Genomic DNA, 13,709 nt, shown 5'->3' on the forward strand with positions numbered 1-13,709 from the left:
GGAACAGCTACTTTCCATCTACTGTAACCCTGCTGAACTCTGTGACCCAACACTAACCATACCCACCTCCCCTCACAGGGGCCTTGTTGCACTACTCCCTTTTTACTGCTCTGACACTACCTCGTATAGTCTGATAATGGACGTTTTCAGTGGTTACAGGTACAGTTCTACCTCAGGAACCTCACTTCTGCTATCCCTGCCTTTCAGTTGCACATTCAATTTGCCTCATTGCACACATTTTTACAGTTGTTACATATACAGGTCTACCTCTGGGACCTCATTGCTGCCATCTCTGAATCCCGGTGGCACACGCTACTTTACTCCTTCAAATTGCCTCCATCGCACATCCAGAATTGCCATTTGTACCCGCACAACTATTATCCCACTTGTAACATTCACTATACTTAATACATTTGTACATTTTCTGCCCTCATCTGCTTTAATTTTACATTTAGTATTGCATTTGCCTTCATTGCACATATATACATTCCACTTGTAATATACATACACTTAATACTTGTAAATTTTCTGCAATCTTCTATTTGCACTTCTGGTTAGATGCTAACTGCATTTCGTTGCACTGTACTTGTTCAGTGACAAAGTTGAATCTCATCCAATCTAATCTATCCCAGGAAGAGGATGACCTTTGTCTGGACAATATCTGCCAAGACAATATTGTGTGTGTGTGTTGGTAGGAGTCCAGAGGTAATGGAGTTCCAGAGAGTGAATTAACTCAGTATTTTTGGCACCTGTTTGGTTTTTGGGGACAATGTTACAAATGCTTTCAGTTAGCAGTCTACTCATGTCACCTGTGGTAAGAAGAAACGAGAAGGATAGGCCCGGTAGAGTTTAACACAAGGTTAATATCACCTGATTTTATTAAAATAGCCACAGACTGTCTCTGGACAACTACAGTTTGATTGAGCAAAATGGGAACTATCACAGCAGGAGGACAGAAATAGCCAGAACATCCAAATCACAACTTGCTTTGTAGAGAACGGCCACTAGGTCAGATGAATACTATATCCCATGAAGGTACTTTCAACAGGCTGTAATTTCATCCTGTTACAATGGGCTGCACTATGCACTCCATGACCATAACATTACAACTAGGTTATTTCCTGTAGACATCCGGTATGTTAAGCCAAGATAGCAAAGCAGTGAGGAGATAAGGAATTCTTCTGAAATATTCTCCAACAACCAATAAGGTCCGCCCCCATATTACTATTCCGAGATTTACTGGAATGACTACTGAACAGCAGGACATACTGACAGACTGACAATCGCTTTAAACAGGCTGTGAAGACGAGACACTCACCGTGTCTCCGATCTTGAGGTCAGCACATTTCCTGAGGCCTGGCAGAGGTTGTCCATCCTGACAGGTAGCAGTGAAGGTCAGACTGAGGTCCTCGGGTTGGTCCCAAACAGTCAGCTCCACTTTGGACCGGATGTTCTGGAGAGAGGACATGGGGGGGTCAGGGGGTGTAAACGACACAAAAGTAGTCAACTTAACTTACAAAACACACAAGACTGTCCACTAGTCAACAGGGATGAAAGACTGAATTATAGACCAACTATTAATTCCTCTGTGTGTATCAGAGTAGGTATAGAGGTCCCCTGGAGGTTTCCATACTATTTCAATGTTAAATGTTTCCAGTAACCCTGGCACAGAATCTACCACCACTCAGCATTTTTATAATAAAACTAATTAGAAAATCCTGTTTTCCAATATGTTAGCAGTCAGGATAGAAACAGAATTGGAGAAGAAATACAATGTATTGGTTAAGCAAGATTTATAGCTGTTAATTAGGTCTTTTCTAATGCCCCCGCAAACCCACATCGGTTCAGTAGACATCAATGGGTTTGGAGCGTGCGCACTGCAGCCTGGCTTTGTTTGCAACGTGCCAGTTATGTCTCTGCTTCATGCAGCAGTGTGTATTCTCGCCAGCGCATCAAAGCTACAAATGTAAAACACTGTAAAGGGACTAATCAGAACCATGACTGATGGACAGATGATGCCAAGATTGATCTCTGCCCCATTTGGCCTGTTGGAGAAAGAACACAGTGAACTGAGAATGACCATCTTCCTTCTCGGTTAGCAATGTGTTAAAAAGCTAAACTGCTTACGCGTTCAAATTTCTCAACCATCAACAAAGATAGTATCATGATACAAACCAAATGTGATGCAATCTTGTGAAGTCAACGGAAAGTAGACTAGATCACAGAATTTGTGCCTGACATAATTATCAGTTCCAGACTTAACTCTCGTGTCCTTGTCCTTCACTATGCAAAAACAATTTGTTGTTTCTCAACCACAGAAAGAGAAAATGCTTGACTGACTGACAAAAACCACGCAGCTTGACTGACGAATGTTTTGGGGGAGGTTGACCAAAACAGGCAAATACGTAAAACTAGTATTCTAAACAGACCGAGAAATAATTTATTTCTTCACTTAAAAGCTGACACACAGTGGAATAGTTGCTTCTCTGTGATCTAGGGTCAGGTTTTGGTCAGCTGACAGCAGAAATGTCCAAAAGATGAAGATCGATGCTCTGAGAATGGATTATGAGAGTGTCTGCTCTGACGGTTATAAAAACCACCTTCACATTATAATTAAAGATCATGTGAGGCCATGACTTAACTTTGGTAGAAGAAAAGATTATAGACTTAGAAAAATTGATATCAACCCTGCCACAACAGTATTTCTTTCTCCACTGACAGTTTGCTTCCCCCACAATGTCCACAAACTGGAGGTCCTCAGCTTTCCAAAGTATGCGACTGTACTCCTAACCGTTTCAGCTGGGCAAAAGGTATCAATTGGATAGCCCCACTGGCAATATTTCAAAGCATTTATGGAGTGAGCTTACAGTAAGTACAGTATGTTCTTAACTCTTTTACATGACACACAAATTGAAAACTGGTGGTGATTTAAATCTCTGCGCTTTCCCATAAATGTGTCATTTCTAGTTTCATATAACCAAGGGAAAATTGCATTACCATTTTAAAATAGAAGAACACAGATCCCTTTTCCCACCCTTCAAAAACGACTTTCAAGCCTTTCAACAACTCTCCCTTCAAACGACTGATATTAGGGAATGGATTTTCTTTGCGTTGGTGACTAGGTGTCTCAGACAGGGTGTGCCATAAACCAGCTTTGTATAGTGACCATGAAGTTGCAGAACCATGGCTATCCTGTGCACAGAGGACATGAGTGAGTGTTTCCCTTCACAATGCCAAATCATTAAAAACACCCTCTTATCGGTTACGCACCAGGGTTCTTCAGGGCACAAATCTTTGCAAACGACATCAAAAACATTTTGATGTTTCAAAACATTGCCTCCAACAAACTGTTTGCATTTTCAAAGCTCATTTCCAGCTATTCGTCACATTCTGGGGTGGGAGTTGCATCCCTGGTCTGGTAACTGGCCCTGCCGCTTCATTCTCCCTCCTCTAGAACACACAATCTGTTCTGCTCTAAATGGGAGGACGGTCTTTTACTTACATTGTAAGCGTTTACAATGAGTTGGATGATGTTCTTGGAGTCCGCGTCGAGAATCTCCACTGTGGTTCCAGGGATGAGTGTTGTGAAATTCTTTATAAGCATCAGGGAAAAAAATTAAAAATACTTGCAGTAATTAACACAATCGAAGGCCACAACAAAGCAAATACACAAGTACAAATACCTTGTAAATGACATAGTGCCTTTTTGTCACAGCAAAGATAAGATATATGTTGTTTTCCGCCAACTTCTCCCCCAACAAAGCCAAGGAGGGATAGTCCTGCAGACAAAACACATGGGAGAATATTAAAGGGATTTTGTCAAGTCCTCACAAGACTAGCTTCCACGTTATCACTCCGCCCAGAAGATAGTGACAGGAAGTTAATGCTTCTCTGATTCCTGTGGCCTGTTTACATTAGTCCCTTGATATTTTCATTCTCACCAGCAGAAAGGAGGACAAAGGAGCCAGAAGTAGTTTTGGTCCATTCATTTAGAACTCTACAGTAAAGCTCAGCAGAGTACTGAATGGTGATAGTGGACAGAGTATAAGGTCAGTAATTGAGAAATCGGAAATAGTGGGCCATAGTGGTCCATTGGTGTTCACCGCTACCTCCACTCAAATGTCAATGTCCTGGCATGGCTTGGAATATGACCTACTGCTCTTTCAGCAAACACTCCTCTATTTTTTTACATTCCTGTCCAACGAAGCAAAGAATGGCCTCCCCACCCAAATAATTAAGCAAGGAACGCAATTCAAATTGCTCCAGTAAGTCCTGTTATTTTTTTCTCTCAAGTACTTTCATGCAACTTCGAACCCTCTGTGGTTTTCACTGAGCTCTGCTCTGGGAGGCATATTCCATCCATGACCTAAGGACAGGTCTGAACGCTTTCTCAAGGCACTGCTAATACATACACATAAATGTCCAGGTTTCATCAAGTGAAGGGGTAAGTGTGTGCAAACTTTGGACTGGTACTGTTTATTTAATCAAATCTAAATTGATTACTTTCGGATGACTGTGGAGCAATCATTGAGTTATTATGATGGTAACCTGAGTCACGATTCTTTTCTATTAAATTACTCTTTAACATTAATTGGAATGGATTGTGTGTTCACTAAACAGGGATGAATCAGCCTCCTCAGATGTTTTAGAACAGAAATCTGCTTTTACCACTTCCTACTACTATTTGTATTTCTGCTCAAGACTGCAACACACACCCCTTAACTGCTGTCTCCGTAATCTTCCAAAGGTAATTACAGCTTTACCTTTCAGCATCCTAAGGCCGTCAGGAGATAAGCAGTAGCAATAAGACATTAAGTGGGTTCCCAATAAAGTCAGTTTCAGCTTTACTGGAAGCAGTACCAGACAGACTGAGAGAACTGGCAAAAGTCAGCTGATGTTGAATTCCACCTTATCACAACCTGCCCTGTTCTGGTCATCATCAAAAATCAGACCAGTGTTTAAAAAAGCTGTCTCAAGGGTTATCATTAGCCTTTGATGTTAACCTCAAAAGCAAATCATCTGTCCCAAAAGCCCTACTCACATAAACCACAGATAAGGGGACACCATTTCAATTTATATTACATTTAAGTAATATCTAAATACACTCTTCTACTCACAACTCGACAGGAGCATATCAGTAAGTGCAACACATCCACACATTCAATGTCTCTTTGAAAAGGACATTACATCATACCATTTTACATCTAAGCTTGACCTAAGGTCAGCATTTCTGAAGTCTTACAGTCACATAAACCATACCATGAATGATGTTATGTTTATTTTAGCATTGCTAGCTATTGTAGATTAGCCACCCAAACTTCATAGGACGTTAAAGGGAATAGGGATGCTACTAACTGGGGCGGCACACAATGTTCAGAAGTTTATAGTGCAACAATAAACATTACTTGAGTCAACCAGTAAAATTTGTCAGGAAGCTACATCAAAACTTGAAAAGTCTTGTTAATCTCAATGAAAGTACTGTAGTGTAAAGAGGCACAAAGTTTCGAGGTTGCTAAATGGGGACTTAGTTTTAATGTACTGATAATTAGCCTAGCAGCACAATGCTAGTAGGAATGTTGTAATGGCTAAACTGTAACAAAGCCTTGTCTTACCATCTCGGTGGAGCCGCTGTACTCATTCTTTTCATTCATATGGCACTTTCCATCGTGTGGCTGGACCAGGCCTCCCAGCTTGCCATCCAAGGCCAGGTGAGGCACATCGTCTGTGGCAAACACCAGCAGGTGGAAAGCCTCCTTTCTCCAACCTATTCTCTCCTGCACAAGGGAAGATAACTGGTCAATTAACTGACCGTATGTGATACCTAGTTGGAGTCAAAATTTTATTAGACTCTTCCATTTTGCTGTAGCTTGTGCATTTCTGTAAGTTGGTAAACCCTGTAGGCCCATTTCTTTAAAAGTAATTTAACTGGATTTCAGCAATTGGATAGGATTAAAAGCATAGAAATATAATATAACAGCTTTTCTTTTAGCCCTTTTAGCCACATTCTCCTTTTTAAGTGAGACCTAATTTCATATGCAGACACTCGAGCACAAATGCAAAAAAAATGTGCATATAAGAAAGCTGTGAGAAATTACCAGTGCAACAGTCATTGTCTTAATTAGTTTCTGTCTCCCAACCAAACATCTCCCACAACACCTTTACCTATGTTGGCCCAGGAGATAAGCACGAAAGACAAGAACATGTTGGAATGCTGACATCGAAAACAGAATAACTGTAACAGTAACTGATTACTCTTGAGAAATGGATAGAGGATCAGGGTACAACCATAACAGTTCCCACCCCTGTAAAACACGATCACTTCAATAAACCAGGACATTAAATCCTGTTTTTTTGTGTTTTGACAACCTCTAATAAACAAAGGGAGTAACAGAGAAGGGATAGGCCAGCGTAGCAGCAGATTAAGCATAGGTGTCAACACAGGGCGGAGTAATGACATGACACTAAACAAACCGGACCAGTGCATGGGCATACAAAGGCAACTGTTTGTGATGCTCAGCCTGTAAACACTGTGCTTTAGTACACAATGGAAAGATGTAGGTTGGCGATTGGTATACAGAAGCATTGTTGAATAACATTGTAGCATTCTAGGTATATTTCTTGTCGTGTTCAGCTATGACATGACTCAAATCAGTGTTTTAACGGAAATTGTAGTTATTTACTACGTGTTAAACTCTTGCAAGCTGACCCATTTCACGTTGACATTTTCTTTAAGGAAAACTATTGTTATGGGAACACAGGTACAGTTATGGCTAAGTTTTCTAAATGGTTGAAATGCAAACAAACAAATCAGTAGTACTAGAATATGCTAAGTAACAAAGTAAAACAAAAGTGTAAGAAATGTACTGGAAGAACCACACAACTTCTGGCCTCTTCAAGCTGTTACACCAAATTACATGGTTGGGAAGGGAGAGAAATCTCTTCCAGTAAAATACAATTAACAGTCCGACACTGGGATAAGACTGGACCTGTTCTTTGTTAGTCAGTAGTCTCTGTTTAACCAGCTGCACCAGACCAAACTTCCTGTTCAGCTGCTCAAACTCCTGCTGCTTCCACCTCTCTGTGCATCTAATTAATAATAAGGTTAGTGACTTGTGTTCATTAGGTACACAAACCGGGAAGAAAATAGGCAGTGGACGAGGAATAAACTTTCCGTGGGCCTTTAGAAAATATTTATTTGACTTGCTTAAGACCCAGAGGTTTCTGGGCATGTATTTATTCTCTCCAGGCTACATATTCAACTGCTGACGGTCCCCACCCTCCCTTCTGCTTCTGAACATTTATCTTTCTTTTTTACTCACTGTTAGATCAGGATAGTGTCATCTCACTGCTGAACAGCAGAAATAAAAACCCTGTGGGCATTGATGCTACCTCCGTCTACGTTTTAGCTCCGGTAATTGTATCAGCAAAAATAAGGTGCACACACAAAATGGATTTGTGCAAAATAAGTTGCATGTCAACCACCTATCTAGCTATATCCGTGACACGTTGTTATAATTATGAAGACATACTGTAGCCGGAGTGGCTGGAAAGAACACAAATTGGACCGTTTGTCCGCCAGTTGTTAAGCAAACAGGCTACCAAACCCATTCATAGGCAGCGCGATTGAAATACGCCAATCTATGGGCAGCCACGCCGTAACTTTCGTAGCGGATTGCGACAGTGTTTGCCACAGTCTGTGTCTGGCTTGTTTATGTTATATGCTACCTAAATAAACTGCTCTTTTGTTTTGTTTTATATAGAAACGTTATTGACACCTGTCCGATAGAAAATCAACACTGATTTGAGGAATCCAGATCTTTCATTAAAATCCTTTTGAGGAGAACATATGCAGAAGGTGTCCTATCCTGAACAGCTAATGCTTGGTATCCAGGTGACATGGTCACACAGTTAAAATAAAAAATGTATTGTGTTCATTCAGTGTTGACAGTCTCATGGACCATGCAGAATGCAGCCTGTGTGGGTAAAGACATGTGCCACGTGATGTGAGAACAAGACCTGTGCAATAATCTAGACTTCAATCCTGTATAAAGAGCCTAAACAGAGGTTGACAGCTAGTGAGCTATTTAACTTTCAATGTCAAAATATGTCAAATATCAAAGTTAACCAAGGTAACTCTAACATACTTAGTGTAAGTGGTAACTAAGCTTTAATTTTTGCTTCAAATAATTTACATAAAGTATCCTACAATAAGTGTTGTGTTAAGTACAATGAAAATGGTGAACTCTGACATTAACAGCATGGTAGAGAGATGGTATGCATGGTAGAGAGATGGTAATAAGTCTTTAGTCAGCTCTGTGAGCTCCACCTACAAGCTAATATGGAGGCAGTTGTGTTGGACAAAACAAGGGTTTTAGGTCATGCTGTAGCCTGTATCAGGGAAAACCTGTATTAGTGGAACATAGCAAACTTGTTCAGTGAGGCTATTCTAGCAAAACAGCACCTACTGAATACAGTGAGCTAATAGGTAAATAGGTTATTGAAAACCATTGTATTGCACGCAGGATGTTTTTTGGACGGGGGAACACTACGTGACATGATAAGCCCTGTAGACAAAATGTGTTAAGGACCCTGGGTTCAGGTACTACAGCCAAGTGCTTGCAATGTGGAACAGTGGGCAGAATGCACTCAGAGTGTACAGTGTGAACCATTGTGACTGGACTAAGACATACAGTGCCCTCCTGAATTATTGGACACCTAGGTTAAGATTAGCAAAAAACACCAATACAAAATGTCATTATCATTAATCAGATTGATCATACACTAAAACATTTCTATAAAATCAAACCATTAACTATGGAAATCAAGACGAATTTTCAACATCAAAAACATGTTCACAATTATTGGCACCTCTAGAATATTTTAAGAAATCAAATCTAGTAGAAGTACCATATGACCATAGAAGACGGTTCCAAACTAACTTCCAATGACGTTTGGCAAACTTCAGGCACAAATTTTGATGAGCGTAGTTTATCTTCTGTCAAGACATCCAAATAGCTTGATTACATTAGCTTGATTTCATGGAGGTGGCATCCAATTGTAGTTCTGGAGCCTTGGAAAAATAATTTCTTTAATACTCCAACTTTGAACTTTGGAGATTTCTTTGGCTCAAATAATCCTCCTTTTTAGCAGTGCCAAAATCTTGACATTTTAAAGAAAGCCATGTTTTCTTGATTAAGATTTTACTCCAATTAAAGGAAACATTTCTGACGAATCCGACAGCTTTTTTTGTATAGCTTTTATTGCTCATCTTACCAACGGCTCTGGACAGCAGCTCCACATTCTGAGTAGATACACCCCGTTGCCACACTTAACTCTTTGGCTCCAATACCTAGTTAGAATACCAAAGATACAAGCCAACTAGAGCTGGCGGCAGACAGGTGATCAATATCCTCGATTATTATGGAGGAAGCCTGAGCTTGAGTCCTGAGCTGGAGGGCTTCACCCGTTATATCAGTATACCTGACTGACCACTAACCACTCACTGAAAACCTGGTACTAATTGGTTAGGCCTTAAAATGATCATCAGGGTTATAGGTGGACATGCCACCCAATCAAGTTGGTGCACCCTGGTCTCAACCCACCTTACAGACAGCAGCCTGCAGGATGGCATCAAAGCCTCCCTCTGGAGCGTCCCTGTTGCGAGACACCATCTGTTTCTGCACCTCCTCGTTGAAGCGATCCACTTTGTCAGTCAAGGAAAGGAGGTGGCGAAACCCGAAGGAGGGGACACAGTTGGGGAACAGCTTGTATCTGTGGAAAGAGAATGTTTCCAATAAATGTTGTGAACTCCAGAGGACACTTTGTATTAAAACACATACTGCATAATAATGCTTTTTGTGTTTAGAACAATCTGGCCAATTAACTCATCCCAAAAGTGGAAACCCTGCCCATCTGGCACATGGATGGAGTATCTCATCCAGGTGAAGTCAGATTGTTCCCTTTTGTGTATATAAAAAACAAAACAGACCAGTCAACTCTATACACAATGACTCGTTTTAATTATTTCCAGTGACAATTCCATAAAAACTCTTGAAAAAGTTTGGCAGCAGAAGTACCATTTGTCACATTTGTGCTGTCATGCCTTGACAAACTAAGAAGTTGCAGTGTTCTTCAAGTAAATATTTTTCAATGCAATAAATGTGTTAATTTACCAAAAATAACAGGAACAAATGTAGCGATTTATTTTTCCTGAAATTCCTTTCACTAGAAAGAATATACACATTGACACCTTAACACCAATGAACAGACTGATCTACCCGGATTAATAGATTAAATAGATTTAAAAACAATACAAAATGATTCCCCATAAACAGGATGAAATTTAGATTTTTCTAAAAAGCTAATTCTAAAAAGGGACATTATAATCATTGTTAAATTAGTGTTATTTCAAACTCAGTGTTCTCCTGCAGTACTGGCTGTTTTGACTGTGACACACCACATGCAGGGCATAACCTAGTTGGGAAGTGATGCGTGAGTTAATGCTGTGTAATCTCACCTCTGGGGCAAATGTGGTGCGTTTGATGTGTGGGTAGCCCCTTTTCTGCCTCTATGTCCTATTCTGTTCCCTTTTAGCCTGTCATCATCTTCATAACAAGCCTTAACATTACTGACTCTGCATATGGGGAGGACAGTATCTCTTGAAGTCTTAATGAAACAGATCACTTAGAAAGATAAAAATGATTCTTGAATAAATTATATAAAAGGTGCAAAATAGAACTGGCTAGTGATCACAGTGATAAAGGTATTTCCCTCTTTCTTGCACAACCACTCTGAGCATTGGCCACACCTTAATGGAAATACATAATCTATAATGAAATATTCTCATAACACTGACTCAAAATCCAAACATGAACACAAACGGTTCAGCCACACTGCCTATTTGATTCATGAATCGATCCCCTAACTGATGAGCTTGCTCTTGGCAGCCATTCCTAAGTTCTCACCCATTGCAGGGGTTGTCCTGGTACTTTGGGGCTGTGTAGGAGAACGGGGACATGTTCTTGTCTACGAATGAGCCGAAGCCCAGTCTGAAGTTTGAGGTGAGTTTCCTCATCTCATCGGCCAGCTTGGTCCCCAGGTTCCTGATGCTGTCCAGGTCGTCCTTCATGGACAAAGACAGGTCCATCAGGTAGTAGAGGTCCACGGGGTAGTCCTCCACCTGACGCACCTGCACCTTGAATGACGTCTGATCACCTAGTGGCACATACATTTATTAATTAGCGATGTATTCTACGTTTACCCTACACTGTTGCACCACATTCAATATATTCTAAGACGTCGTCGTTTTCTGATTTCAACAAGATATGACAACAGGGATGATACAGCTTATGTCTCCCTACAAGCTATGGTTGAAAGGCTGTTGACTTTGCAAAACACTGACAGTTTTAATGTCATGCAAAAGGCCTACGTTGACCATTAGGCCAGAAGAGGGGGCTTACTTGGCCGGAGACTCAGGGAGATCTTCTGGGGCATGATCTGAATCACATCATACTGGGTGGGACCAGAGCCTTTGGAGCTGAGTGGTTCGCTCTTCACTACCCTGGTGGTGCTTCTGGGATTCTCTATGTTATAGGCCTCACACCCTCTCTTCTGCAGGTTCTGACTCAGGTCGCACCGTGACATCAGGGTGCGTACCCTGCCAAACTCCTAAAGGAAGAACAAAGATAAAGGCACCCATTATTAAACATGGAGGAGGAGATGAAAATCCTCCCCCTAGGCTTCAGATGAGTATGGCAAGAAAAAATTAAAGACAGGGGAACTCTCCATCTTTTTCATTTCTATAATGCTATTGTAGGTCTACCCAAATGAAAACCGATGTATACAGTTCAATACCAACAAAGAACACCAACGCACAGGTGCACTTCTACATCTTTTGGTTCATGACAACATGCCTTCATCTGCCATCTTTTCTTTAGCTTGTGAACTCTGAATATTGCACAACCCTTTTCACAGTCAGTCAGCAGTTGGGTTCACCATGTCACATTTAGAAATGCAGTGTGAGGATCACTCACAATGTCACTGTGGTGGAAGTAAATACATGTAGAATGAAGGTGGCACGTGCCCTACCTCTTGAGCGCACCAGGCGCAGCTTGGGTGAATGAGCAGGCATTCCTCACAGGATGTAGCGCTGCCACTCATACAAACATTCAGGCCTGATGAGAAAGTACCAATAATAAATAGTATAATAAATAATAAATAGCAACTGTTTGACAAATATACAGGGCTACAACATATATCAATGTTTATATGGGCTATGGACTTAAACTTCGATACGGTGTATTCAGTCTGATTCTTGCTCAAGCGGTACTGGGATATGGCAATTCCGATTTCTTCGACGTTAGTGAAACAACCGATTTTTAAATCGATTAAAGGACTGGTAACCTTTGTTCAGAAATGTCTTCAAATATAGTTTGCACTTCAATTATATTGTTCAATTACATCAATTCAAAAAACACTTAAGCCACACCAGATACTTTTTAAAGGAAGCAATCGAGTAGGCTACACCGCAACACTGCAATTGATGCAAGAATTCCGCGGCCAGTTTAACTTTCCCATTGTTAATACACTATAGAGGAATTGCCTCCCGAAAATCATCTTAGAACACTTATCCATGGAATAGTCAGCCATTATATGCCAATGCAGGGGAACTTTCGTAAGAAAAACAACGTGGGAACAAAAACGCTTTCTTACCTTGAGCAACATTGTGAATAAGTATTTCCAGAACCATGCAGCCAATAGCTGTACGGTAAACCAACTGCCATGGGCTCCACATCATTTTGTCGTAGTGGTGCCTTTATTTAAAAGTCGTTTTGTGACACTGAAATCAAACCTCTCATTAGATCCACGTTCCGTCTGCTCCGTAGGTGCAGAATAGCAAATCAGTCTCTTTGTCCATTTGAACTCCGGCGAAGCGAATCAGACTCGTAATAAAAACGCCTTCAAACAAAATTTAGAATTCACTATTGCACTGAATCATCTCCGCCAGACAGTAAGAACATATTTAGAAATACTCTGTTCAAAAGTCAAGGACTGTGATTTTTGCACATTTATGCAGAGCCAGCCTACCATACTGTCCGTAGTTCACCCCCATCGCTGACACTGTTGCTTTTGTTGTCCCATAAACTTTATCCAGTTTGCATAATTCCCTTGGATAATATAAATATAGAAGCTGCGGTTCGTTGCCTGTCCCAAATGTAGAATTGTAACTCCCTTGAATAGCTTCACCAGACTAAGTTAGTGTTCGTCATTCCCGAAGTGAAGTCCCGCCCATTCGCTAGAGATGGGGGTTGAGGATTATGTTTGAAGCCTTTGGTTTGTTTACCGCCTCAAAACTACTTACACAGTAGACACTGTAATTTATAATATTGACGAGCAATAGTTAATAAAGTATTTGCAGCTAATTGTAATTATTACCAAAAATGTGAGCTGTAGTCATGTCAAGATTTTGGATATTTTATTAAGCTTTTGGCCAAGTCTAAATATGTGTTATTCCCGTAAGTAGCCAATCTTTTGTATTATATCAGTAAGACATCAAATATAGTCCTGCCTTTCACCATTGTCTAAGCTTAGCCAATATAACCCGACTGAGCAAAGTAAACAGACACGTGATCATTCATTCATTCATTCGGTTAGCTCTTGTAATATACAATCGTGTGTATACAGCAAATATTTATGATCGAATGTTCGTA

At 40.6% G+C, this 13,709-nt stretch overlaps 1 protein-coding gene across 2 annotated transcripts in view; it reads right to left on the reverse strand.

Annotated features, from left to right (window-relative positions):
• itgb5 (integrin, beta 5) overlaps positions 1 to 13,312 on the reverse strand; it is a 46,146-nt gene extending 32,834 nt beyond the window's left edge. Inside the window, exons 1-9 of one of the 2 annotated variants that reach the window (XM_034286819.1) lie at positions 12,712 to 13,307; positions 12,088 to 12,173; positions 11,460 to 11,667; positions 10,965 to 11,214; positions 9,603 to 9,771; positions 5,613 to 5,774; positions 3,684 to 3,779; positions 3,503 to 3,592; positions 1,319 to 1,453 (exon numbers count right to left, since the gene is read on the reverse strand). In XM_034286819.1, the coding sequence (XP_034142710.1) occupies positions 1,319 to 1,453; positions 3,503 to 3,592; positions 3,684 to 3,779; positions 5,613 to 5,774; positions 9,603 to 9,771; positions 10,965 to 11,214; positions 11,460 to 11,667; positions 12,088 to 12,173; positions 12,712 to 12,796 (1,281 nt within the window). In that variant the 5' untranslated portion in view covers positions 12,797 to 13,307. Of the gene's footprint in view, positions 1 to 1,318; positions 1,454 to 3,502; positions 3,593 to 3,683; positions 3,780 to 5,612; positions 5,775 to 9,602; positions 9,772 to 10,964; positions 11,215 to 11,459; positions 11,668 to 12,087; positions 12,174 to 12,711 lie in introns of both variants that reach the window. The other variant, XM_029113485.2, reaches the window with a different exon arrangement.
• Positions 13,313 to 13,709: the final 397 nt, after the last annotated feature.

The sequence above is a fragment of the Esox lucius genome, chromosome 16 (genome assembly GCF_011004845.1).
Source record: "Esox lucius isolate fEsoLuc1 chromosome 16, fEsoLuc1.pri, whole genome shotgun sequence".
Classification (NCBI taxonomy): Eukaryota; Metazoa; Chordata; class Actinopteri; order Esociformes; family Esocidae; genus Esox; species Esox lucius.